The 26,207-nt window shown below is 41.9% G+C and overlaps 3 protein-coding genes across 5 annotated transcripts; 1 reads left to right on the top strand and 2 right to left on the bottom strand.

The window, feature by feature from the left end:
* Positions 1–205: 205 nt before the first annotated feature.
* On the bottom strand, positions 206–11,861 carry sh2b1 (SH2B adaptor protein 1). Of its 2 annotated transcripts, XM_062050384.1 has the most exons (10): positions 11,623–11,860; positions 7,922–9,852; positions 3,170–3,271; positions 3,018–3,109; positions 2,869–2,945; positions 2,646–2,801; positions 2,365–2,576; positions 2,130–2,304; positions 1,908–1,998; positions 1,419–1,598 (listed from the first exon to the last, which is right to left on the bottom strand). In XM_062050384.1, exons 2-10 carry the CDS (start codon positions 9,545–9,547, stop codon positions 1,577–1,579), a joined length of 2,553 nt encoding a protein of 850 aa, XP_061906368.1. In that variant the 5' UTR covers positions 9,548–9,852; positions 11,623–11,860; the 3' UTR covers positions 1,419–1,576. The 2 variants fall into 2 exon arrangements, with proteins under 2 accessions (XP_061906367.1, XP_061906368.1); XM_062050383.1 differs by lacking the exon at positions 1,908–1,998 and having other exon boundaries at positions 206–1,598; positions 11,623–11,861.
* A 510-nt stretch (positions 11,862–12,371) lies between these two features.
* LOC133652053 (heat shock 70 kDa protein 1-like) lies at positions 12,372–15,015 on the top strand. The gene is made up of 2 exons (XM_062050386.1): positions 12,372–12,471; positions 12,620–15,015. Exon 2 carries the CDS (start codon positions 12,650–12,652, stop codon positions 14,546–14,548), a length of 1,899 nt encoding a protein of 632 aa, XP_061906370.1. The 5' UTR covers positions 12,372–12,471; positions 12,620–12,649; the 3' UTR covers positions 14,549–15,015.
* Positions 15,016–15,639: 624 nt separating this feature from the next.
* Positions 15,640–23,834, bottom strand: jmjd8 (jumonji domain containing 8). 2 transcript variants are annotated; one of them, XM_062050396.1, is made up of 9 exons: positions 23,664–23,834; positions 19,621–19,707; positions 19,493–19,541; positions 19,298–19,394; positions 17,368–17,436; positions 17,188–17,307; positions 17,049–17,116; positions 16,809–16,983; positions 15,640–16,717 (listed from the first exon to the last, which is right to left on the bottom strand). In XM_062050396.1, the coding sequence occupies exons 1-9, from the start codon at positions 23,762–23,764 to the stop codon at positions 16,566–16,568; spliced, it is 918 nt and encodes a 305-aa protein (XP_061906380.1). In that variant the 5' UTR covers positions 23,765–23,834; the 3' UTR covers positions 15,640–16,565. The 2 variants fall into 2 exon arrangements, with proteins under 2 accessions (XP_061906380.1, XP_061906382.1); XM_062050398.1 differs by having other exon boundaries at positions 16,849–16,983.
* Positions 23,835–26,207: the final 2,373 nt, after the last annotated feature.

Below are 26,207 nucleotides of genomic sequence, written 5' to 3'. Positions count from 1 at the left end.
GGTAATTAAAACGAGCGCCCTTTGTGGACGGCAGTGCGATCTAGCTTCTTATTGGTTGAGCCCCGCGCCAATCAAACCTGATCCACATGGCTAAAAGCGTCTTACGTCCACTTTGATTGACAGCTGGCCACCATACTAATGTGTTTGTGCTTGTAGTGTTGACGTGGGTGAAGCGTTTTGGTCACAAACACAGAAGAAGAGCGGTAAGGTTTCACTATTTATATTAGAATCGATGTAGTACCTGAAACTAACCACAGGGGGCGAGAAGAGACAGAAAGGCACAAAGAGTGGTCAAAGTGACAACACAACATGAGGCGCAAAAAAGGAAAGCGTTAAACGGAGCAACACAGAAAGGCACAGTAGAAAACGTTCATCCCTGCCCCTCCCCCTTCTTTTTTTCATTTTTGCTGAATGGATGGCGAGGGCGAGGAGGTGACGACGGCGTTAGAAAGACGCGGGGAAAGCCCGCGTCCATCCATCCATCTTCAACCGCTTATCCGGAATCGGGTCACGGGGACAACAGCTCCAGCAGAGACCCCAGACTTCTCTCTCCAGAGCAACATTAGCAACTTCCTCCTGGGGAATCCCGAATCATTCCCAGGCCAGAGAGGAGATGTAATCCCCCTATCTGGTCCTTGGCCTGCCGCGGGGTCTCCTCCCATTGGGACGTGCAACGAGGACCTCCCTAGGGAGACGCTCGTGAGGCATCCGCACGAGATGCCCGAACCATCTAAGCTGGCTCCTTTCCAAGCGAAGGAGCAGCGGCTCTACTCCGAGTCTCTCTCGGGTGACTGAACTCTCACCCTATATCTAAGGGAGATGCCAGCCACCCTTCTGAGGAAACTCATTTCGGCCGCTTGTATCCGCAATCTTATTTTTTCGGTCATGACCCACACTTCATGACCATAGGTGAGAGTAGGAATGTAGATAGCTCGGTAGACCGAGAGCTTTGCTTTCTGGCTCAGCTCTCGTTTTGTCACAACAGTGCGGCAGAGAGACCGCCCGCAGAAGATAACCAATCTTTTTTTCTTTTTTTTTCTCCATCCTTTGATCCCCAAACAAAAAGGCACAAAGACATGTGAATAAACAAAATGAATACTATTCTTGACAAGGTCTTCTTCATGTGGAGAGCGAGGGGGCGGAGTCGTGACATCGCAGCACCTCCACTTTTGTGACATCACAGCGTGGTCGGACTCCGGCGAGGTAAGGAAGCTAAGCTGGTGGACTCGTCGTGCTCGTTAGTGTTGTGGAGACGCTCTCAGCGGGCGTCCTATCTTGTCTCGCTCCTTTAGTGTTAGTGGCGTCACCTGCTGCTCACCTGGCGAACAAAATAAACGCTCCTCAAAAGAAGGAGTACTGGTTATCGACGGCTCGCGGCGCCCTCACTGCCTCCAGCTCTTCCCCTTCCGCAGCTTCCAGTTGGCGGAGAGGAGCGTCCCGGTCCTCCCAGTCCTCCGCCGCGCCTCCACTTCCGCCGCCTGACGCTGCCCCTTCCGGCTCCGCCTCGCTTCCTCTCTCTTGCGGTGGAGTTGGTGGCGGCGGGCGTCCCGGCGGCAGCGGGGGCGGCTGAGGAGGACTACGGGGTCTGCTGGTCAAGTCTGTGGAGAGCGAGGAGAAAAAGCGTCAACAGGGAGGAAGAGGAGGGACTAAGTGACGTGGGGTTGGGGGGAGACAAAATGACGGTTGTTATGGAGGCCATGGTTGTCATGGAAACAGTGGGCCGGTCCACACCTGAACAAGCTAGCATCGCTTCCATTATGTACTTTGAAGGAGGCGTGGCTAAACCAGTGCATTACTCCGTGGCAGCCATGAGCTGCAGGAAGTTGTCCTCCAGCGCAGGAAGCTGGCATGCTAGCTTGATCATTTGACCGCCAATCACTCGCTCACTCGCACCCGGTCGCACTTACACACAGTCAGAGATGGGGGTTGATGGAGAGTCGGGATGGCGCGTGGTGATGACATCACAGACTGTAGGCCGACTGCCCGCCCTGTCCCGGCCTGCAAGGACGAGTCACGGACACAAGACACGCGTCAGCGACAAGTGGGCGTCGCTCGTTTAAAGCAGCCGCTCTGGTGAGCGCTAAAAAGGCAACAATAGCAGCGTAATGCGCGAATAAGCTCGCTCCTACCCGGCTGGCGAACGGCCGCCGCGCCCACAAAGCTCATGAGCGTCACGTCGGAAGCGCCGCCAGACTCCAGAGGGATGGGATGCACCCGGAAGTGCTCCAGCATGTCGAAGATGGACTGGAACCACAGGTGCTGCACTCGACAGTGACCGTTCTCGTTTAGCGACAGGCGCAGGTGCTGGAGGAGAGACGCCATGTTGGAAAAGGCCCGCCATGTCAAAGCAGACGAGCCGCTCACCTTAGCCTTGCCCTGGAAGTTGAAGGTGAGGACGTATTCCCCGCGCCGCGTCTCGCTCTGGCGAACCAGGAAGACGCCGTGGCTGGCCGGACCGCCCGCCAGAACCAACTGGGCCGCTTTGAGGCGAGACAAGGTGCCGTGGAACCACTGACACTCGCTGAGCGGGTGCTCCAGCGCCTCGGCGGACGTCACCTCTAAGAACAAAAAGGAGCCTGTGTGGGAGAGAGGCGGTCATTATCATTGTCATCATCATCATCATCGAGGACATTTCATCGCATTACCTGTAGCGTCTGGGGTCTCTGCAAACGGCGTACCCAGGCTAGCCCCACCTCCTCCAAGAACGCGCCCGTCAGGCTCGTCCAGAGGGGCGCGGGGCGGCAACTCGGGCGGAAGACCATCCATCAGAGGGGAGGAGCCTCCCAGGCCGCCATAACAGACTGCGGTGATAAGAGGAAGCGGCGTGACGCTCGTCGCCATGTTGGAAGTGTTTGTTGACAAGCTCACCTTGTGACAGACGCTCCACAATCTCCGGCATGGCACTCCCTTCCAACGCAGTGCCACCTTCTGGATCCTCCTGTCCACTGCGGGAGACACAGATGTCAGCGTGCATGCTGCATGCGGTATGTCGCCCCCTTCCAGTGTACCCTCCTCACCTGAGACAGATGCCTTTGTGGATGTCGCTGAGCCACGCTCTCATCTGGACGGCGTCTCGTGTCTCCATCACGTACTGGGCGGAGCCTTCCAACTGAGAAGACACACAAGCCGTCATTGACGCCTGGCCGCGCTGCATGAGGCCTTGGCTTACCTGTAGCAGAAAGGTGTTCTCTTTGTCGGGAAGCTCCTGCGCCGTCGTGCTCCTCACGTCCACAACGGAGGCGCATGGGATCGTCAGCCGCGCTTTGGACGACTGGACACACGAAACATGCTCTGACTACTTGGCAACCATTGTTGTGGGTTCACACCAGGACACAAAACACTACATCCTTACTCTTCTCATGATGTGCAATGAACTACCATCTTTACTGCATGTAACTCCTCTCTGAACTGCCACCTTATCGTGGTAGAGGAGTTTGTGTATCCCAATGATCCTAGGAGCTATGTTGTCTGGGGGCTTCTGGTATGGTCTCCCAAGACAAACAGGTACTAGGTGAGGGACCAGACAAAAAGCACCTCTATAAAAAGGAAAAGCCAAGGATTCAGAGTTCCCTCAACCGGACGCGGGTAACTGGGCCCCCCCTTTGGATCCAGGCCCGGAGGTGGGGCTTGATGCCTGGCCTGTCCCCATGGGGCCTGACCCGGCATAGCCCGAAGAGGCATGGTGGGGTAGGATGCCAGTCAGACCAGGCAGGCCAAAAGTCATTGTTGAGGGTCTGCTGGGAATGTCTAGCAGAGTCTCTCGTCAGAGGGAGTTTCAATTCCCACCATTGGGAGAACTTTGAACTAGTCACGAGGGAGGTAGACGGCTTCGAAGCGATTCTGGACCCCCAACCGCCGCCTTAGAGGGAAGCAGTGCACTGACCTCAACTTGGGATGTTGTGGATCAGTGCAGGGAATACTTCGAAGACCTCCTTGATCCCTCCTACATGTCTTCCTATGAGGAAGCAGTGCTTGGGGACTCTGTGGTGGGCTCTACTATTTCTGGTTGCCGAGGTAGTTAAGAAGCTCCTCAGTAGTAGGGCCCAGGGGTTGGATGAGATCCACCCGGAGTTTCCTAAAGCTCTGGATGCTGTGGGGATGTCGTGGTTGACAGGATTCTGCAACATTGCATGGACATCGGGGGCTGTTCCGGAGGGTGTGTTCCAACTATTGCGGGATCACACTCCTCAGCCTTTCCGTAAGATCTATTCAGGTATTCTGGAAAGGAGGCTACGCCGTAGAGTCGAACCTCGGATTCAGGAGGAGCAGTGTGGTTTTCATCCAGGTCATGGAACTGTCGACCAGCTCTATACTCTCGGCAGGGTCCTTGAGGGTGCATGGGAGTTTTCCCAACCAGTCTACATGTGTTCTGTAGACTGGTTGTAGAAGGCATTCAACCGTGTCCCTCGGGAAGTCCTGTGGGCAGTGCTTACAGAGTTTGGGGTATCGCACCGCATGATTGTGGTGGTCCGCTTCCTGTATGATCAGTGTCAGAGCTTGGCCCGCATTGCCGGTAATAAGTCGGACCGGTTTCCAGTGAGGGTTGGTCTCCGCCTGGGCTGCCCTTTGTCACCAATTCTGTTCATACCTTTTATGGACAGAATTTATTGGCACAGTCATGGCATTGAGGGGATCCCGTTTGGTGGCTCCAGGATTAGGTCTCTGCTTTTTGCAGATGATGTGGTTCTGATGGCTTCATCTGGCCAGGATCTTCAGCTCTCACTCGATCTAGTGTGAAGCGACTGGGATGAGAATCAGCACCTCAAAGTCAGAGTCCATGGTTCTCGCCCGTAAAAGGGTGGTGTGCCCTCTCAGGGTTGGGGAGGAGATCTTGCCCCAAGTGAAGGAGCTTAAGTACCTCAGAGTCTCGTTCACGAGTGAGGGAAGAGTGGCTCGTGAGATCGACAGGCAAATCGGTGCTGATGTCTGCTGTGATGCAGACCCTGTATCTATCAGTCGTTGTGAAGAAGGAGCTGAGCAGGAAGTCAAAGCTCTCAATTTACCAGTCGATTTACGTTCCCATCCTCACCTATGGTCATGAGCTTTGGGTCGTGACCAAAAGGACAAGATCACGGGTACAATCAGCCAAAAATGAGTGTCTTCCGTCAGGTGGCGGGGCTCTCCCTTAGAGATAGGGTGAGAAGCTCCACCATTGGGGAGGAGCTCAGGGTAAAGCTGCTGCTGCTCCACTTTGAAAGGAGCTATCTGAGGTGGTTTGGGCATCTGGTCAGGATGCCCACCGTACACCTCCCAGTGGAGGTGTTTAGGGAACATCTGACTGGTAAGAGTCCACGGGGATGACCCAGGGCACGTTGGGTAGACACTGGCTGGGGAAAGAGAAGTTTAGGCTTCTCTGCTCAGGCTGCTGCCCCCGTGACCCAACCTCAAATAAGCGTGAGAAGATGGACGGATGAATAGAAATATAAACTACCATGTTTACTGTAAGTAAAAAGTACAATGTTTACTGTATGCAACAAAGGAGATATTTGACTGACAAAGCAAATATTGGAACAAGTTTTTTCATAGGAATTCAGCACCAAATTAACTTCAGTCTTTCCCTGCGTCTTTAGCATTACACCACTAGGTGGCCTTTTTAAAGACACAGTACAACCTGTAAGATCTGGCCAAATTGTGTGCTAGCATGATCTCGTAAGTTAGTTAGTTTTTTCAAATGCTGAGGAAAAGAAGTGGATGATTTTTGTTGAATTAAAGAAAGAAATAATCAAAAACGTGAGTGAGGTTTGCATGTTCTCCCCGTGACTGCGTGGGTTCCCTCCAGGTACTCCGGCTTCCTCCCACCACCAAAGACATGCACCTGGGGAAAGGTTGATTGGCAACACTAAATTGACCCTAGTGTGTGAATGTGAGTGTGAATGTTGTCTGTCTATCTGTGTTGGCCCTGTGATGAGGTGGCGACTTGTCCAGGGTGTACACCGCCTTCCGCCTGAATGTAGCTGAGATAGGCTCCAGCACCCCCCGCGACCCCGAAAGGGGTAAGCGGTAGAACATGGATGGATGGATGGATGGAGGTGAGTGAGTAGCTGATTTGGTGACCCAGTACATGTGTATAACACTTTACAAACTGCATCTCATTGAAGCAGAGGGAGGCCATCAAGGATAGAATAACGCCAGCCAAGGAAGGTAAAGTAATATCTTAAGGGAGGACATTAATCCATGAAAATATGGAGAAGCTGCTGATGGTGTTTGACGGAGAAGCAGCTGGAAGGAGATACCTTAGAAGTCCACAGGGTAAACACTAGGGTTGTGAATCTTTGGGCTCCTAACGATTCGATCCGATTTCGATTCCTGGGGTGACAATTCGATTTAGAATCAGTTCTCGATTCAAACCAATTCTCGAAATGTATTATTTGGTATAATAATTATAATGAAACTTTTTCATCCGTGGTTGCACGGATATGGCCTAAACACATTTTTTAAATTTAATATTATAAAAAAAATATACGCAAAATAAATTTAAATTGTATTTTTAAATCAATTTTAGAAATGTTTCAATCGATTTAGATTGTATTTCTTTGTACTACATTCTATTGTATTGTTTTTATACAATAGTCATTACCTAAAAGTTTGTTTTTATTATTAAAAATCGTTAAATGTTAGAATTTTGCTTTTATTAGGGGCTAAGATTGATTTGGGTTAGGGTTATTTTGAATTACGAGCTGCATCACAGAACCAATCACACATTACTGTACTATCTTATTTGCATGTCAGCATCACCATTACAATTTATCTTTTGATCCCTGTATCGCAGTCATCAAATGATAAGTCTTTATTTTGACTTTGTACACTAATATTTCTATTTTGTTCATATTATGAATGTAATTGTGGAGAACGTGAGTTTCATAAAGCGACCATTTGCGGTCCACAGCACATTCTAAAAATATGATAATTGAATTAATGAGCACAGATAGGCTCCAGAACCCCCGCGACCCCGAAAGGGACAAGCGGTAGATAATGGATGGATGGATGGATTTAAAATGTTTTTAGAAAACATAAAAAAGTGGAATAAAAGAGCATACAGGTGAAATGTCACAAGAAAAAGGTGCAATGTTGCCATGCAGGCTTGTTCCAAAATAATAATAATAATTAAAAATCAATGTTATGAATTATTGACCTATTCAAGGCTCCAATTACTTCACATCAAATATTCCACTTTGAAATATTTTTTGGGGCAAATATTGTAAGTTTTGTGTTTGTCATATGAAAAAAACTGAGTTTTCTTTCACAAAAATCGCATAAAACAAACAAATTGAAAAAAATAAAACATAAAAAAAAATAGTAACAAATTATACTCGACTAATATATTTGAAGACACAATATAAAAGTGTATGACTTGTTTTTTACACTTTTATGAGTGGGGGCCCTTTTGGATCTCCAATCATTTTAATTTAAAAAATATATATTTAATTGCACAAAAAAATAATAATTACTTAAAATCCATGGTCTTATGAATCATTGACTTATTTAAGGCTCCAATTACTTCACATCTAAAATTCTACTTTGACATTTTTTGGGGGAAAATATTGCATATTTTGTGTTTTGCCATTAAAAACATGGTTTTGTTTGACAAAAAGGGCATAAAACATTTTTATTTTTTTACTTTATACCGAAAGATATAAGTTGATCTAGAATAGATATTAGAGCATTAAATAATAATAGGAAAAATAAATGATATATTACTTATTTTCAAAATGTTTGTGACTGAGACCCTTCCAGGTACCGGGGCCTGAAGGTCAGGGGAAAAAAATCTATACAATGTATTGGTTTGAAAAATAAAAAATATCAAATGGCCCCCGCATGCTTTGATTTTCAGTGGAAAAAGTTTGCTCTAACGTATATGGATATTCTCTGAAGACGTTCAACTTTACATACATTTAATAACAGCTGCCTCATCGTGACATACCTTTGGTGGAATGAAGAATTCCAGGTAGAAGTCGTCGCCGCGGTCACCGCCTTCTCGTTCCCTCTCTCGGAGGACCAGACGACACTTATGCCACCGACCGCCCTTCCAAGGCACGTTGCCGCCACTCGCCAGAGGCGGCGCCGTAGCCGCCTGGGTGGCGTTGTTGTCGGCGCCGTGATGAAGAAGTGCGAAAGAGAAGCCTGAAAAACCGTGACCTCCGCTGAGCTCGTCATTGGTCGAACTAACGCTCACGGCGCCTTCCCGCACGAGACGGCCCGCCTTCCTTGACGGGACCAAGCCAGCGGCGCTGCCGGTAGGCAGCACGGAGGATGCGGTGCTTGCGGTGAGGACGGGAGGCGGGGATCGCGTCAGCCGCAGTTTTTCTAGACGCAGGCTCCACTTGTCCTTTTCTCCGCCCTCGCCGTTGCTCCGCCGCCGGTCCGCGAGAGACAGAGAGGTGGCGCTGCTGGAGGACGAGGGGGGTAGGGAGGAAGAGTGGGGTAGGGCGAGGGGCATCGACAGAGACACGGGCATGGAGGAGGTGGGCGTGGGTGGCTGGGTGGCGGCGTTCCTGGAGAATGCGGCATCTTGCACGCCCACAGTGTAGCTGTAGCTGGCAGGCAGCGGGCTCGGCGCCGAGTCGCTGGACGCACTGCGCCACTGCAGGATGCCGCGCACGCTCCCGCGCACGCTGCGTCCCACGCTGCGCAGAGAGAAGCGTTTCTTAACTTTGTTTTTGGAGGCGGCGCTGGGCGGGGGCGTGACCGAGGAGGAGGAGGGAGGTGTGTGGGGGGCACAGTGGGAGCCGTTCGTCTCCACGGCCTCAGCGTCTCGCTCTTCCGGCTCCATGTCTTCCCCTACGGACGCCGTCCCGAGCCAGCTGTCCTCCTCTTCCTCCATGGGCGCTTCGCCGTTGCTGGAAGTCACGGCGGCGCCTTTGTCGTCCCTCCTCCCGTTGTTTCCTCCAACAGAGGAGCAGCAGGACGACGATGAGGATGGCGGAAGGAGCTGGCCTTGGGCGTAAGAGTCTTGAAATCTGTCACTGCCGCGGCCGTCCAACACGAGGCGTGTCGGCGCCGCTTTGGAGGCGGGCCGTGTCACGGTAGAGGACGGGACAGCTTCCCCGGACGCCGACAGCGGGGACGTGGCTTCCTCTTCCAGGGAGGTGGCGTCCGACTGGGGAGCCCAGCTCACCATGTCATCCCTTCCAGAAGCACAGCTGGGCGGCAGAGCCCCCTCCAGCTCGCTCTGGAAGTGGCGAACAAAGCGGTCCGTGAAGCGGCGGCAGAAAGCGGCGGCCGAGTCGGGGGTGTAGTGTGGGTTCTCCAGGAGGAACGCCCGAAAGTGGCGCGCAAAGTCTCCGGCAGCCACACGGGCGTGAAGCTCACAGAATTCAGTCCAGCTGAGGCAGGGCGAGGGCGACGGCGTGGGCGTGTCTGACAGCGACAAGGGGTGGGCCTGGGGCGGTGGGCACACCAGAGGGGGGAGGGGAGGAGGTCGCGGGCACAGCGGCAGGAGGGAGGGGGATGGCGGGGAAGGCGGGGACGGCGAGGGGGACGGTGAAGGGGGTAAGGGGGAGGAACTTGTGGCCCGCGGGCTGGGCGGGGTCAAAAGAGAGCCGTTCATTCTCTCGCCGACGGCGGCCAATCAGATCAGTCTGAACACGAGACACACAGCTGGAGGAAGCGAGTTGAGCGGGCGAAGACGCCACACATCGGTCTGTTCGCTTACACTAAAAGTGCAAACTAAGAACCTGTCTTGGCAGCACAATGCATTATGAGAGCTCAGAGAGTTATGCTACATGATCCTGGCGGCGTCCATGTTTCCTCATACCAGACGCAAAAGCGGCGGTCAAGTGGCGACGAGGCGAGATGTGTGAAGTCTTCCTCTCGGTCACAAACGTCAAACATCCAGAGCAGCGGCGCCACATCCTGTCGACACAAACAATGTTAACTGCAACGGACTTTTTGCAACATATGACCTTTGCTTTTACAATGTTGCTGTTGTAACACAACTACAAGAGTTGGTAATAGGTAATCAATGAAGAAGTTATTATAACAGGCAAATAAGTAATTATTGAAGAAGTTATAACAGGGAAATACGTTATCAATGAAGGAGTTATTATAAAAGGGAAATAGATAATCAATGAAGAAAATATAATTGGGAAATAGATAATCAATTAAAAAGTTATTATAGGGAAAAAAATGTATACATGAAAACATTATCAAATATAAGGAAACGGGTCCTAAATGAGGAAGTTATTATAATGGGAAAAAGATAATCAATGAAGAAGTTATTATAATAGGAGAAAAGTAATAAAAAAAACAGTTATAATAATAGGGAAAAGGTAATAAATGAATATGTTATTGTTATAGGGAAAGGTAATCAATGAAGAAGTTATTATAATAGTGAAATAGGTCATCAATGAAGGAGTTATTATAACAAGCAACTAAGTAATTAATGAACAAGTTATTATAACAGGCAAGTAATATATTCATGAAGAAGTTATAACAGGGAAATACGTTATCAATGAAGAAGTTATTATAATAGGAAAACAGATAATCAATGAAGAAGAAAATATAATTGGGAAATAGATAATCAAAGAAGAAGTTATTATTATAGGGAAATAGGTAATCGATGATTAAGTTATTATAATAGGGAAAAAAGGAATACAAGAAAACATTATTAAAATAAGGAATCGGGTCATAAATGAAGAAGTTATTATAATGGGAAAAAGATCATCAATTTATTATAATAGGAAAAAAGTAATACATACAAAAGTTATATTAATAGGGAAAAAGGGTAACCAATGAACAAGTTATTATAATAGGGGGAAAAGTACTAATTAAGAAGGTATTTATATAAGGAAACAGGTCATAAATGAAGATATTATAATAGCGAAAAAGGTAATCAACGAAGACGTAATTATAAAAGGAAAAAGTAATACATAACACAGTTATAATATTAGGGAAAGGGCAATAAATTAATACATTATTATTATTATTATTATTATTATTATTATAGGGAAAGGTAATCAACGAAGAAGTTATTACAATAGAGAAAAAGTAATAATGAAGAAATTATTAAATTAAGGAAACAGGTCATAGATAACAAAGAAGTTATTATAATGGTAAGAAAGGTAATCAATAAATACATTATTATAATAGGGAAACAGGTCATAAATTAAGGTGTTGTAATAAGGAAATTATAATCAATAAAGAAGTTATTAGAACACATAAAAAGTTATTATATACTGAAAGATTGTTTTTCTTTTCATTTCTTCTTCATCGTAACTTGCAGCTATGCATGAAATGTGTCAAAAGTCATGAAAGTCAATATTAAGGGTGAAAACTTGATAAGCTTAGAGGAGGTGGCTACCATCAAATGTTTTATTATTTATATTAATACAAGCAGATAAATGCACCGTTTGAAATGTTCTGTAAGACTTTAGCAGGCTAACGTGAAGCAGCAAGCAATGCGCTTGTTTAACACACACTAGCAGCAAAACGGGTTTTTATTGCAATAACAGGCAGCTAAAATGAGGTTAGTGCGAAGAAAATGTGAGGAAATGTTTACATTTGTCATCATTTCCCGGGCAGCTAACATCCAGAATGCTTTAGCGAGCTATGCTAACCGTTAGCTAGCTAGCTGGCTATTAATAAACCTGCTCGCCGCCTCGCATGGACGCTCCACAAACCTACCTGTACATCACAGCCTGGTGTTGGCATCTATGTGTTCGACTGGGCCCGACCCAGAGGACGACCGGCGTCCGGTGAACATAACCGCGCAATCACGTCCTTTGACGCTTGTTATTGTTGCTCAACAAGAAGATTGCAGCGATGAGCCGTCCTGTGCTCCTCTCGCGAGACTTGGAAAGAACGCGACATCGGTGCGCGAGAGACATCTTCAACGCACGAATACATCCATCCACCCATCCATTTTCTACCGCTTGTCCCTTTTGGGGTCGCGGGGGATGCTGGAGCCTATCTCAGCTGCATTCGGGCGGAAGGCGGGGTACACCCTGGACAAGTCGCCACCTCATCGCAGGGCCCGCACGAATACAAAAAATATATAATCTTATCTGTCCTGGTTTCAAAATGCGACGTGGTTGTATTCATGCTAAAAACAGACTCATTGTTTTTTTTTCTATTAGAAATAGTTTTTTGATTTGTTAATGTCATGTGTTTCAGCATTTCAATAACAATCCAGAACAATATTTTCTAGATGATTCGGGAAGGTGAGTGTGGTTATTAAATGACGTCAGTAAACACCTACAATTTCCTCGCTTCATCTCGAAGAGTCCAGATTGTTCTGATAAAGTCACGTCAATGTTCACAGTCTTGCTCGTTTCTTGCCTTCACAATAAAACCAGTGTCCGTTCACACAACCTTTGCCGTTTTATTTTGACAATGCCAGCCGGAAATCGTGCCTGTCGGTGACGTCGACTGATGGAGAAACGTCTAGACCTTGCGAGAGTGTCAGCTCGCCGGGTATGAATGAGCTGATGGGCGAGCAGAGGATCATTATTTCTCCTCCAGGGATATTCAAGCGTAAGTAGACTCTTCTCGTCTTAATTATTTCACTTTATTCCTCAGGAAATTAACTTTTAGGAAGATGAGCTTTATGTTTTTACAATGTTTAACAGCCCAACACTTCACCATTTGATTTATTTATGTTGTTAACATGTTGTCTTCACAGAGGGACATCCAGATTAGACTAAACCCAAAGATGACGGCATCAAAGGATATTGCTATCGGCATCGACCTCGGAACCACTTACTCCTGCGTGGGTGTTTTCCAGCACGGGAAAGTAGAAATCATCGCCAACGAGCAGGGCAACAGGACCACCCCCAGCTACGTGGCCTTTAACGACACCGAGAGGCTCATCGGCGACACCGCCAAGAACCAGGTGGCGTTGAACCCCAGCAACACGGTGTTTGACGCCAAGCGACTGATCGGAAGAAGGTTTGACGATCCGGTGGTGCAAGAGGACAGGAAGCACTGGCCCTTTAAGGTGGTGGCCGATGGAGGGAAGACCAGGTTGGAGGTGCAGTTCAAAGGGGAGGACAAAACCTTCTCCCCCGAGGAGATCTCCTCCATGGTGCTGGCCAAGATGAAGGAGATCGCAGAGGCGTACCTGGGCCAGACCGTGTCCAGCGCTGTTGTCACAGTCCCCGCCTACTTCAACGACTCCCAGCGACAGGCCACCAAAGACGCGGGCGCCATCGCAGGACTCAACATCCTGAGGATCATCAACGAGCCCACGGCAGCCGCCATCGCCTACGGTCTGGACAAAGACAAGACCAAGGAACACAACGTCCTGATCTTTGACCTGGGCGGCGGCACCTTCGACGTGTCCATCCTGACCATGCAGGACGGCATCTTTGAGGTCAAAGCCACGGCCGGAGACACACACCTGGGCGGAGAGGACTTTGACAACCGCCTTGTGGACCACTTTGTGGCGGAATTCAAGAGGAAGCACAGGAAGGACGTGAGCCACAACAAGCGGGCCTTGCGGAGGCTGCGTACGGCGGCCGAGAAGGCCAAGAGGACCCTGTCCTCCAGCTCCCAGGCCAGCATTGAGATCGACTCCCTCTTTGAGGGCGTTGACTTCTACACCTCCATCACCAGGGCTCGCTTTGAGGACCTGTGCTCCAAGCTGTTCAGAGGAACTCTGGAGCCGGTGGAGAAAGCGCTGAGGGACGCCAAGATGGACAAGGCCCAGATCCACGACGTCGTCCTGGTCGGGGGCTCCACACGGATCCCCAAAATCCAGAATCTCCTACAGGACTTCTTCAACGGCAAGGAGCTGAACAAAAGCATCAACCCCGACGAGGCGGTGGCGTACGGCGCCGCCGTCCAGGCTGCCATCCTCACTGGTGTCAACTCGGGCAACGTGCAGGACTTGCTTCTGCTGGACGTGGCGCCGCTGTCGCTGGGTATCGAGACGGCGGGAGGGGTGATGACGCCGCTGATTCAACGCAACACCACCATCCCCAGCAAGCAGACGCAGACCTTCAGCACCTACTCGGACAACCAGACCGCCGTTTTCATTCAGGTCTACGAGGGCGAGAGAGCCATGACCCGGGACAACAACCTACTGGGGACCTTTCAACTGAGCGGAATCCCGCCGGCACCGCGAGGCGTGCCGCAAATCGAGGTCACCTTTGACGTGGACGCCAACGGGATCCTCCAGGTGTCGACGGTGGACAAAAGCAGCGGCAAGGAGAACAAGATCACCATCACCAACGACAAGGGACGTCTGAGCAAGGAGGAGATGGACAAGATGGTGCAGGACGCACAAACCTACAAGGCAGAGGACGAGCTGCAGCGGGAAAAGGTCGCCGCCAGGAACTCTCTGGAGTGCTACACCTTCAACGTGAGGCACAGCGGACGGGACGCCGAGTGCGGCGAGGAGGACAAGAAGGCGCTGATGGACAAATGTGACAAGACCCTCAGGTGGCTGGAGAACAACCAGCTGGCCGACAAAGACGAGCTCCGGCACAAGCAGAACGAGCTGGAGCGAGCATGTCAGCCAGTCATCAGCAAGCTGTGTCAGGGGGCGGGGCCTGCGGGAGGACGGTCGAAGCCCGCCCCCCAGGGGCCCACCATTGAAGAGGTGGACTGAGGTGTAACAAAGTATGTAACTTTCAAATCACACATTTATGCACTAGACTTTTTTGTATTGGTGGAAAAAAGTTATTAATTTTTATCACATATTCTATTTCTTCATTATAAGCCTGTTGGATGTTTTTATAGTTACTGTAAAGATCCTAGTCATCCGTCCACATACTGTCCACAATGGGGGCCCGAGCCTTCAGCCGGTCAGCCCCTCATCTTTGGAACGCATTACCCTCAGACCTTCACAATATGGACTCATTTTCCCTCTTCAAGATTCAAAACACAATTATTTCTGACTCTTTATTCACTGTAAATTATGGCTATCTTTGTTACTTATCCAATGATGATGATGATCTTTTCTACATTGTCTTTTTGTGCCTAGAAAGGCGCCTTATAAGTAAATTGTATTATTATTATCAGTGTAATTTTACTGAACTTGCATTAAATTTGCTTTATAAATAAACCTTGACAGCTGCTTAACTCTTAGGTTGTGTTTTTATTGTACAACTTCACGCACTAATTTCACTTGTACATATGCATATACATGCAAATATTGGGGGTGTGAATATTTGGGCACCTAACAATTCAATCCAATTCTGATTCCTGGGGTTACGATTTGAGTCAAAACGATTCTCGCATTGTAATATTTGGTATAATAATTACAATAAAACTTTTTAAAAACAGATTACAGGTTAGAAAATCTACCTCTGGCTGCATGGAGATGGCCTAAAAACATATTTTTTTATTTGATTCTTATGAAATTTTTGAATTTTTTTTTGCGCACCCTTAGTATATACAGCTGGGGTGTACAAACTGTGATGAGGTGGCGACTTGTCCAGGGTGTACCCCTCCTACTGCCCGTGTGCAGCTGAGATAGGCTCCAGCACCCCCCGCGACCCCGAAAGGGACAAGCGGTAGAAAATGGATGGATGGATGGTGTACAAACTCTTTGACTGGGGGGCCATATTGGGCTAAAAATATTTTCGTATATATATATATATATATATATATATATATATATATATATATATATATATATATATATATATATATACATACATATATATACATACATATATATATATACATACATATATATACATATGAATATATATATATATGAATATATATATATATATACATACATATGTATCTATATATCTGTATATATAAGATACATATGTATCTATCTATATACAGTATATACATATATATACATATACATATGTATATATATATGTTGAAAGTTCAACTCCTACCTTGTTTACCTTTGTGAAGTTCTTAAAGTTTTGTAATCAATCGGCTAAAATGCACCAAACATGGATGAGTGTTTTTTCCATTGTTCCCATCATGCCTTGCAATGGATTTAAATGGGTGTAATTTAGAATTTTTTATGGTGGTTGGCTGTTTTTTTTATTATAGCCACAAAGTTCAGCGAGCAGGTTGTGTTATGTGTGCCATGTTTGTTGACTTTGTGTGCTAGTTTTTTTTCCTGCGTCATGACAAGGGGAGGTTGTTTGCATTGGGTCATATAAGTCAACGCTGTATAGTTAAACAATAGAAAGTACATTCCATGGTCACTGGCATCACGTGAACCACAAATTAGCTTCCAGTAAGCACCTATCCAAATGCCAGATAACAAAATTATATCTTTCTAAATAAAAGTTGGTATGGTATGGAATGTAAACAACTTGATCGGCCATATTGCTGATATAAAGTCTGCTGAGAGTGCACAAAAAATCGCATTACATCCGCATCACAACCCTAGTTCTTTGAATTCAATTAAAAAAAAAAAATCATATAAGAACACATTTTTAAAAATGTATTTTTTAGGCCATATCCATGCAACTAGAGAAGCTATTCTAATCTATTTTGAAATGTTTTTATTATAAATATTATATTAAATATTATATTAAATAATATATTGCGAGAATCTGTTTCTATCGAGAACCGATTCTGAATCGTATCATCAACCCAGATATCGGAATGGGTTGGAATCGTTAAGTGCCAAAAGAATCTCACCACTAATTTATACATGCATACATACATGTATACATGTCTTGTGTTGAGGACATAATGACATCATTCCATGTCTTCATCCCAGGAAAGTGGACATGAAGACGCTGGTGTCCAGGTTGAGCGTGGCGTGCCACCAGCGGTCGGGGAAGAAAAGCACCTGATGGACGAGTGTTGTGTTACATAACCGACACATTTATCACATCTTCATGTCTACAGTGAATTAAGAAGCACTGGGGCCGTGGCTTTACCCTCAAAAAGTGAAACCCAAAAGACCACGCCAATGTCTACCTCTCCAGGTCGGATAGTGCACTCCAGCGGGGCCTCGTCTACTGGCAGGTTGGGGTAGGTGTCCGTCAACCAGGACAGGGTGGTGCTGTTGGGGTGGAAGTGTGGCTGCTTGTCAGGCGGGTAGAGGAACCAGCGCTGCCATGAGACAAAACACGCGGTCAAGAACCGAGCGTACACTCCAACGAGACGACAAAGCTCACCTTCCTCCCGTAGATGACCTCCGAGTAGCCCGGACCGTGCCAGTGGAAGGGGACGCCAGTTCCAGCACCTGAAAAAGACATATCCGATCTTTATGTGCATCTTTGCATTGTCAAAATAAATACAGCGCCAGGTAGAGACCTGCGATGCCGAAGCTGTACGCTCTGCTGGTGCCGGGCAGCAGGAACGGTGGTGGCTTGTACACGTCAAATAGGTTCTGCCACTCCGTCAAGTTATTGTCTCCAAAAAAGTACAAAGTGTCTGCCGATGACATCATCACTTTCATGCCACCCGCCAGGATGACACGCCCCTTTTACTCACCGCTGCCAAGGACGTCCAGCGACTGAGGTCTGAGGAGGTTGTCCACGTACTTCCTGAACGCCACGTCCACTGTGGACAGGTCACATGGTCATACAGTCAAATACACAGGAAAAAAAAACATATAGTCAACATATTGTATACACATTGTAAACATACAATGAAATATACAATAGAAAAAATAAAAAAAGAGGTGAAACATACAGTAAAACACCTAGTAAATGTACAGTAAAACATATGGTAAAACATCTAGTACACATATATTAAAACATCGCGTAAACATAAAGTAAAACATATAGTGTAATATCTTGTAAAAATACTGTAAAATATCTAGTAAACGTACAGTAAAACATCTAGTAAACATACAGTAAAACATATTGTAAACATACAGCAAAACATATAGTAAAATATCTAGTAAACATACAGTAAAACATACTGCATGGTATACAGTAACATACAGTATGTTTACTACAGTAAAACATAGTAAACAATAACTTACAGTGAAACACAGTTAAAAAAAAATATAGTAAACAAACAGTGAAATATACAGTAACACATAGTAAACACACAGTAAAACATATAGTAAACATACAGTAACAAGTGTAGTGAACATACAATAAACAAATTAAAACATGCAGTGACACATACAATAAAACAAATAAAAACGTGTAGTAAAACATCTAGTTAACATACAGTAAAACATATTGTAAACAATAGCATACAGTGAAACATACAGTAAAACCTATAGTAAAAATACAGTAAACATACAGTAAAAAATAGTACATATACAGTAACAAATAGTAAAATATCTAGTAAACATACAGTGAAATATATAGTAAAACATATAGTTTACATACATTAAACATACTGTAAAACATGTAGTAAAACATCTTGTAAACAGAGTAAAACATATAGTAAAACATCTCGTAAATATACAGTACAACATATAGTAAACAATAACATACAGTATAACATATAGTAAACATATGGTAAAACATAGTAAACATATGGTAAAACATAGTAAACATACAATAGAACAGACAGTAAAGACACAGAAAAACATAGTGAAACATACAAAAACAAATTAAAACATACAGTGAAAGATACAATAACACTAATAAAAACATGTAGTGAAACATACAATAACACTAATAAAAGCATGTAGTGAAACATACAGTAAACCAACAGGATAACATAGTAAACATACAGTAGAATAGACAGTAAGCACATAATAAAACATAGTGAAACATACAATACAACTATTTAAAACATAGTGAAACATAAAATAAACCTATTTAAAACATAGTGAAACATACAATAAACATATTTAAAACATAGTGAAACATACAATAAACCTATTTAAAACATAGTGAAACATACAATAAACATATTTAAAACATAGTGAAACATTCAATAAACAAAGCTAAAACATATAGTGAAACATACAGTTAAACATACAGTAAAACATCTAGTAAACATACAATAAACATGAATTAAAACTTACTGTTGTTTACTTACAGTAAGCATACAGTAAAACATACAGCAAACATACAGTCTCAAATATAGTGAACATACAATAAACATGATTACAACATATTAAACATACAGTAAACATAAGGCAAAACATTTAAATAAAACACAGTAAAGATAAAGTAAACATCTAGTAAACATGCAATAAACATGAAACATTTTAGTAAAATATACAGTAAACATAGAGTGAAACATGCAGTAAAAAATATAGTAAAAAATAGTACACATACAGTAGAATAGACTGTAAACACACAGTAAAGCATACAATAAACAAATTAAAACATACAGTGAAACATACAGTCAAACAAATAAAACATACAGAAAATATAAAATAAATGGCTACTATACCAACTTTTTTTTTTTTATAAAGCCCCGTGGAAAAATAAAGTGCTGACAGTCGTACCTTTTGTGTAAGAATACGTGTTGGCGGTACTGAGCCGTACTTTGCGATGGCCGTACTCTTCCAGTAACGAAGACTTGGAGCACAAAGAGCGGAATTTCTACAAGTGGTGAAGAAGATGTCAGATATGAACACAAATCAAAGGTTGGACTTGAGGTGAACATACTGTACATATACTGTACTGTACTTATACTGTACCGTGTTATCAGTCACACCTCGGATCACCACTGGTGTGCTGTATGCGTATCTATGGAAACAACACCACAACAATGACACGCAGCTAGGTAGCACGCATGCGACCTGTTCTTTTTCTTCGATGGACTCACCTGTCCAGGAAGTACCGCAGTGGCAGCGAGCGGCCGTCCAACACTGGGATGTTGCACGGCCCTTCATGATGCAAACCCTGGGACGACCTGCACACAATTACACTTTTATGCCAGTAGAAGGCGTTCACCAGCAGCACATAGTTGACTGCAAATTACAGCAAAGATTACATGATATTGAATTGTATCATTCCATTTTACATGATATTACAAAATACTACATGATTTTACAATATATTACATTAAATTGTATTATATAGGATTTTACATATTACAATATACTACTTGATATGACATTGTACTATATTACATTACAATATATGACATTAAATTGCATTATATTGTATGATTTTACATGATACTACATAGTTTTACAACATACTACATGAAACTGCATTAAATATAATTTTACGTATTCCAACATGATATGACAATAGACAATAATACATTAAACTGCATGATATTGTACGATTTTTACATATTACAATATACTAAATAACCTTGTATTACATCTGAGTTTACACATTACAATATACTACATGAAATAACATTATATCATATGATCTTACATGATATTACAATTTACTACATTACACTGCATTATATCGGATTTTACATATTACAATATACTACTTGATATGACAATATACTATATAACATTACAATATATTACATGAAATTGCAATGTATCGGATGATGTGTACATGATATTACAATGCACTACATTACAACATAATACATGATTTTACAATGTACTACATGAAATTACATTTCATCATTGGATTTTACATTATATCACAATATACTACATTACATTGCATTATATCTGATTTTACATATTACAATATACCACATGATTTTGCAAAATACTACATTATTTTCAAAATATTACATGACATTGCATTACATCTTATTTGACATGATATTACAATATATTATATGATATTACAGTATACCATATGATATTACAGTACGGTATACTACATGACATTCCATTATATCTTATTTGATATAATATTACAATACACTATATGATATAACAGTATACTATATGATATTACAGTATATTACAATATATTCCAAAATAATACATGATATTACAATATACTACATAATATTACAATATACCACGTGACATTGCATTATTTTTTAATTGACATGATATTACAAAATACTGCATGAGACTGCATTACATACAATTGTATGTATTCCAACATGATATGACAATATACCATATTACTATACAATATAATACATGAAATTACATTATGTTGTACGATTTTTACATATTACAATATACTACATTACATTGTATTATATCTGATTTAACATATTACAATATACTACATTACATTGTATTATATCTGATTTAACATATTACAATATACTACTTGACATGACAATATACTATATAAAATTACAATATCCATCCATCCATTTTCTACCGCTTGTCCCGTTCTGCACATGCACTAACCCCTGTGCCAACGTGAAAATAATACATGATATTACAAAATACTACATAATATTACAATATACCACGTGAAATTGCATTATTTCTTATTTGACATGATATTACAAAATACTGCATGAAACTGCATTATATATAATTGGACGTACTCCAACATGATATGACAATATACTATATTACATTACAATACAATACATGAAATTGCATGATATTGTACGATTTTTACATATTACAATATACTACATGAAATTACATTATATCATATGATTTTACATGATATTACAATATACTACATTACACTGTATTATATCGGATTTTACATATTACAATATACTACTTGATATGACAATATTACATTACAATATATTACATGAAATTGCATTGTATCTGATGATTTGTACATATTACAATACACTACATTACAACATAATACATGATTTTACAATATACTACATGAAATTGCATTATATGATTGGATATTACATGATCTCACAATATACTACATTACATTGCATTATATCTGATTTTACATGTTACAATATACTACATTGCATTATATCTGATTTGACATATCACAATATACCACATGATTTTGAAATATACTATGATTTTGCAAAATACCACATGACATTGCATTATATCTAATTTGACATGATATTACAATATACTAGGGCTGCAACAACTAATCGATTAAAATCGATTATTAAAATAGTTGCCGATTAATTTAGTCATTGATTCGTTGGATCTATGCTATGCGCAGAGGTTTTTTTTTTTTTTTTAATAATTTTTTTAATTTATTTTTTTAAATAAACCTTTATTTATGAACTGCAACATGTACAAACAGCTGAGAAACAATAATCAAAATAAGTATGGTGCCAGTATGCTGTTTTTTTTTCAATAAAATACTGGATAGGATAGAAATGTAGTTTGTCTCTTTTATCCGATTATTAATCGATTGATCGAAGTAATAATCGACAGATTAATCGATCATCAAATTAATCGTTAGTTGCAGCCCTACAATATACTATATGATATTACAGTATACTATATGATATTACAGTATACTACATGACATTCCATTATATCTTATTTGACATAATATTATCAATCAATTAATCAAAAGTTTATTTATATAGCCCTAAATCACGAGTGTCTCAAAGGGCTGCACAAGCCACAACGACAATTACAATATACTAGGGCTGCAACAACTAATCGATTGAATCGATTAAAATCGATTATTAAAATAGTTGCCGATTAATTTAGTCATCGATTCGTTGGATCTATGCTATGCGCATGCGCAGAGTTTTTATTTATTTTTTATTTTAATAATTGTATTTTATTTTTTAATAAACCTTTATTTATAAACTGCAACATTTACAAACAGCTGAGAAACAATAATCAAAATAAGTATGGTGCCAGTATGCTGTTTTTTTTCAATAAAATACTGGATAGGATAAAAATTTAGTTTGTCTCTTTTACCCGATTATTAATCGATTAATCGAAGTAATAATCGACAGATTAATCGATTATCAAATTAATCGTTAGTTGCAGCCCTACAATATACTATATGATATTACAGTATAGTACAATATATTACAAAGTAATACATGATATTAAAATATACTACATAATATTACAATACACCACGTGACATTGCATTATTTCTTATTTGACATATTACAATATACTATGTGATATTACAGTATACTATATGATATTACAGTGTACTACATGACATTCCATTATATCTTATTTGATATAATATTACAATATACTATATGATATTACAGTATACTATATGTTACAATATACTGCATATTACAATATGCTACATAATATTACAATATACTACATGGCATTCTATTATATCTTATTCTACATAATATTACAATGTACAATATCATGTAACTGTATACTATATATTACAGTATACTACATGACATTCCATTATGTCTTATTTGACATAATATTACAGTATACTATATCATATAACAGTATACTATATGATATTACAGTATACTACAATATATATGACAAAATAATACATATTACAATATACTACATATTATTACAATATACCACGTGACATTGCATTATTTCTTGTTTGACATGATATTACAATATACTATATCATATAGCAGTATACTATATGATATTCCAGTATACTATATGATATTACAGTATACTACAATAAATTACAATATGCTGCATGATATTACAATATACAACATAATATTACAATATGCTATATGATATTACAGTATACTGATACTACAGTATGCTACATTATATTACAATATAATACATGATATTACAGTAAACTAGGTAATATTACAAAATAGTAGTACATGATATTCCATAATGGCGCCACACCACTTACTCAGAAAGGAAATGTTTGTAAAGTTAGTGATAACGTTAGAACTCCTCTGTCACATGTTTTATTCGACATATTATTGTCTTGTGTTGCAACATACCAAACAATAATTTGATGTTGTATGTTTCAAACTGCATGATATTGTTGAACAATGTTCATCATCATTTGGCTTCTCACTTAGCAAATTAGCAAGCCAAAACTCACCAGCCGCCGTCATCTAGCAGATCCTGCGCATTGGCGATAAAACATATCAGCGCGTAGAGGAAATAAATTAGTATTAGAAAGTGAGCAGCGATGTTTTCCATTGAAGACAAAAGTCACAGCAACAAAACACCGAAAGGCACGAACACTAACATTTAACACTTCCGTACTTCCTGGTCAGGAGCCAATCAGAAGCAACCAACGCTTCCGCGGTGCTGCATTCAGGGACCGTGAGAAGTTCAACAAATGACAAAATCTCGATCTTTCTGTAAATGAATACTTTAATATGGAACACTGTTTCGTGAAGTGTTACTGTAAATATATGCACTTGTTGGTACACTTTCAAACTGCAAAGATAATCTACAAATGGCAAACAACACAAGGTTACCAAAAAATGTACACACAATTTAGGAATGAACTAATCTAAACATTTGTATGCTTGCACAACATTGAAGGCATTTAGTGTACCTGTAAATGGAAATAAACTCTGGGATGGATTTAGTGAGATACTTAAACAATGTACTTATATGGATCAGTTTAAGAAACAGTATAGTACACAAAGTACAAAGAAGAACTGAAACGCTCAATATTGGACAAAGGTTGGATCAAATAAGCATGGCTTCTTCTTACTCCTTTTTGGACATGATGAATTGTCATACCAAAGACTATAAAAATGGGACCCATTACCTCCCTCCTTGGCACTCAGCATCAAGGGTTGGAATTGGGGGTTAAATCAGCAAAAATGATTCCCGGGCGCAGCCACCGCTGCTGCTCACTGCTCACCTCACCTCCCAGGGGGTGATCAAGGGTGATGGGTCAAATGCAGAGAATAATTTCGCCACACCTTGTGTGTGTGTGACAATCACGGGTACTTTAATTTTTTTCGTCTTACTCCTTTTTGGACATGTTGTATTGTTTTAAGTGCTGGTTTATTGTGCTGCTTATCCTCAACATGATCCCAATAAATGGTATTAGCCTTCTTATTAAATGTATTTTTTAAGCTTTTATCTGTGGATATTCCTTTATTTTGATGAGGAAATTTAAGGAAATGTTCTCTAAAGCAACAGAAACAAACGTTAGAATGGCGACAACAGTAAATGTGTAATATAGTTTCATGGAGATTAACTAATTAAACATTATGTTTTTTAGAGATATTTAAACTTCATTGGGAGATAAATTACAGAAGCGTCATGATAAATTGTGACATTATGTCATGGTGTTGGATAAAGATATTCACCTAGCAGGATTTCCATTTTCAGGCTTGAGTTAACAATGCTAACAACATGGCGGCTAATCTTGGCGCTATCTTCATCGCAACAATCAAATTGACCAACTTCAGTCAGAACAACTTTTTAATGCACTTCACCTTCTACCCCTGCCTCATCAATAACACATCTCAACATTGGTGAGACTTTGACGTGAGCGATGTCAAAAAACAAATCACGGGACAAGGCAGACTCAATGTGACTCAGCGCGCCACTTAATGCTAACAATGCTAACAGCCGCTGTTAGCTTTCAATGTTCAATGTCTTCGACATCATCAGCTCCACGTGACATTGATAGAACTTTGGTGTGACTGATGTGGTATGACAACCCGGAGCGCGCAATGCTAACAACACAGAACGCTAACAACACAGCTCATAATCCTAGCTCTGACTGTCAAGTTGACCATGTTTTCACAGAGCAACTTTCACATGTGGTTTCAGCAAATGGAAGCCCAGTTCTAACTTAGTGGAGTTAACTAGGATGTGAGGAAGTACTTCCAGGTAGTGGATGTGTTGTAGTGGCCGGATGACAACCATAGCAATGATGCTTTGAGGATCCTCCGGGCTATTAGTGAGTACTATAATGTACAGTAGAACACACTCAAGGCTGCTATATTGGGTGAAAAGAGTGTAAAGGCGAATATATGAATGTTATTTCATGTTTAGATGGCTCTAATTATGTTTAACATATTTATGCTCTTTTGAAAATATTACATTTATTGATAGTAATCCTACCTCGTGGAATTTTTTTTACCACGGTCAGGCTTGGAACCAATTAGTTGTGATAAACGAAGGACGACTGTATTACTAAATAAGGGAAGACATAATAAGTAGGGATAGGAATTTAAAAAAAAAAAAAATTCTTGTTCAGTACCAGTTCCCAGGGTATCAATTCCTTGGAATCGCTCGCCAATTTTTCAAACGATTCCATTGACGATTCCTGCAGGTGGGATTGACGTCCTTACGCCACGGGCGTAGTCTTGCAGACAGCGAGAAACATGGCGCCCATGCGGCAGAAATGCTCTAAAGTTTGACTATATTTGACAAATTGCAACAATTGCAAGGTTGCTATTTTGTCAAAAGGAGGACATACGAGCAAAATGCTATAACTGTAAATGTACGTCGAGTTTTTGAAGCGCGGGGATGTCACACCTGCAGCAGTAACACTAGCACTTCATCTGGCATAAATACAACATGTACTAACTGACACCGCCTATAATGCCATTTGTCTAACTGTCAAAGCTGTTTATCCTGTTAAATTGAAATGAGCGCTTTCTCATTT

The sequence above is a fragment of the Entelurus aequoreus genome, linkage group LG06, assembly GCF_033978785.1.
Source record: "Entelurus aequoreus isolate RoL-2023_Sb linkage group LG06, RoL_Eaeq_v1.1, whole genome shotgun sequence".
Lineage (NCBI taxonomy): Eukaryota > Metazoa > Chordata > Actinopteri > Syngnathiformes > Syngnathidae > Entelurus > Entelurus aequoreus.
This window is presented reverse-complemented; position numbering and strand designations above follow the sequence as displayed.